The sequence below is a fragment of the Castanea sativa genome, chromosome 3, assembly GCF_040712315.1.
Source record: "Castanea sativa cultivar Marrone di Chiusa Pesio chromosome 3, ASM4071231v1".
Lineage (NCBI taxonomy): Eukaryota > Viridiplantae > Streptophyta > Magnoliopsida > Fagales > Fagaceae > Castanea > Castanea sativa.
The window spans coordinates 14,394,276-14,396,074 of NC_134015.1; the positions used below are offsets into that span (position 1 = coordinate 14,394,276).

Below are 1,799 nucleotides of genomic sequence, written 5' to 3' on the forward strand. Positions count from 1 at the left end.
AAATTAGATCTTGCGAAAATTTCGCTGGGCCAGATAAGAGCCTGCAAATGCTTGAGGTATTGACTAACTATTTCAACAAGCCACCCTCCAACCAGCTGAAATTAGGTCCGCTACTTAACAGTCACAAGACAAATTTGGTCATGTCCAAACTTGGCTAGTTACGTCTGAAGGAAAAAAATAATTTAGAATAAATAGTAACTTCCTAATATTGGGGAGCTAGAAATTTTGGGCAAGAGAATGCCTCATCCTCATGACACATTGATGTTCAAAGGACAATACACCTATGACATCACCAACATTACTTTTTTATTTATCAATAACATATTACAAATTACAACCATTGAGTCCAATTTTCTTCTTTCAAAATGAGTGTAGCCATGGTTAATAGCTCCACGGTAATGGGATTCATCCAAGACACAAAGAAGTTCAACAATTGCATCAATGAATGTTTTGAGATGCTAGATATTGATGGTAATGGTATGCTTTCAAGAGAATTGCTTTATGGGGGTCTTCATAAGCTTTTGTCATTGGAAAACAATACGAACCAAGAGGAAGAGATCAATAATCTCTATGAAGTAATTTTCAAGAGGTTTGATAAGGATGAAAAAGGTTTCATTGATCGAATGGAATTTGAGTCTCTTATTAGGGAGCTCATGCTAGCCATGGCTCGTGGAGTTGGTGATTTGCCAGTTCTAGTGGCTCTTGAGGAACACAGTCTGCTTATGAAGGCTGTTCAACATGAAATGGCAAGCTTGAAGGAAGGTAGTCGAAAGAATAAAAGAAAGAGAGAAAAGAATGTGCTTCGTGATATATGCCTTTGTTGTCACAAATTGGAAACTAGCTAGCAACAAAAAACTTAATAGCAATTTTGGGTATTTTATTTATTTTTTATTTTGCTCCTAATCGAAACGTAATAGCAATTAGTTTTGTAAGTTTTAAATATTTATGTGCTAATTTTTTATTTTGAGGGGAAATTTATGTGCTAAGTTGATACACTACACAACTTAATGCATCAACATCTTTACAATTATTGTATTTACAGTTTACACATATCTCTAGTTTCGTGAATTTACTCCTTAGTTTTTTTTTTTTTTTTTTTTTTAAAACCCTATTTTGATTAATCCCATGCCCTCACTAGTGATCAACAAAATAATAATGAAGAAGGTTATACTTCTACATAAACGAATTATGAGTTAAGGCTCATGAATTATAAGCAAGGCATCACACAGTCAATGACGTTCTCGGTCTCAACTCTCAAGGGAGTATATGATCTGTGACAATATCTGATTCTAAATTATAGCATAAGATTTACCAACGTAAAAATTTTTAGTTTACACACCCAATGTTTATTATGCAACCAAATTTTTAATTAAGTAATAATTTATCTAGCCAAGAGCCTTGTAGCCAATTTGGATTTCTGATGTTCCAATGGACATGTCTAGGAGTTTAAATCTCTCATCCCCAACTATAGAATTATATTTAAAAAATTATTGATTTAATTATCTCAATGAAGTGATCCACAGTCCACACAAATAATTATTATTTACTACAATTTAGTGTATGGTAAATTATCAAACAAGAAATATAAAAACTATAACATAGGAAAATTTGGTAACGCAGTGAAAACCTGATGAAAAATCTCTTCAAACATTTAAACGACTCCAAGGACACAAATAGTCCAATAGAAAATCTACTATGAAGGAACAATTACAAATAATCAGGACTCAAAACCTTTACTATTTCTAACAATATCACTTGAGTAAGCGTTGAGTAAACATTCTGTTTGGCTTATATGATCG

General features: G+C 32.6%; 1 protein-coding gene across 1 annotated transcript; it reads left to right on the forward strand.

The window, feature by feature from the left end:
* The first annotated feature begins 377 nt into the window (after positions 1–377).
* Positions 378–845, forward strand: LOC142628556 (uncharacterized). The gene has a single exon (XM_075802629.1). It carries the CDS (start codon positions 378–380, stop codon positions 843–845), a length of 468 nt encoding a protein of 155 aa, XP_075658744.1.
* Positions 846–1,799: the final 954 nt, after the last annotated feature.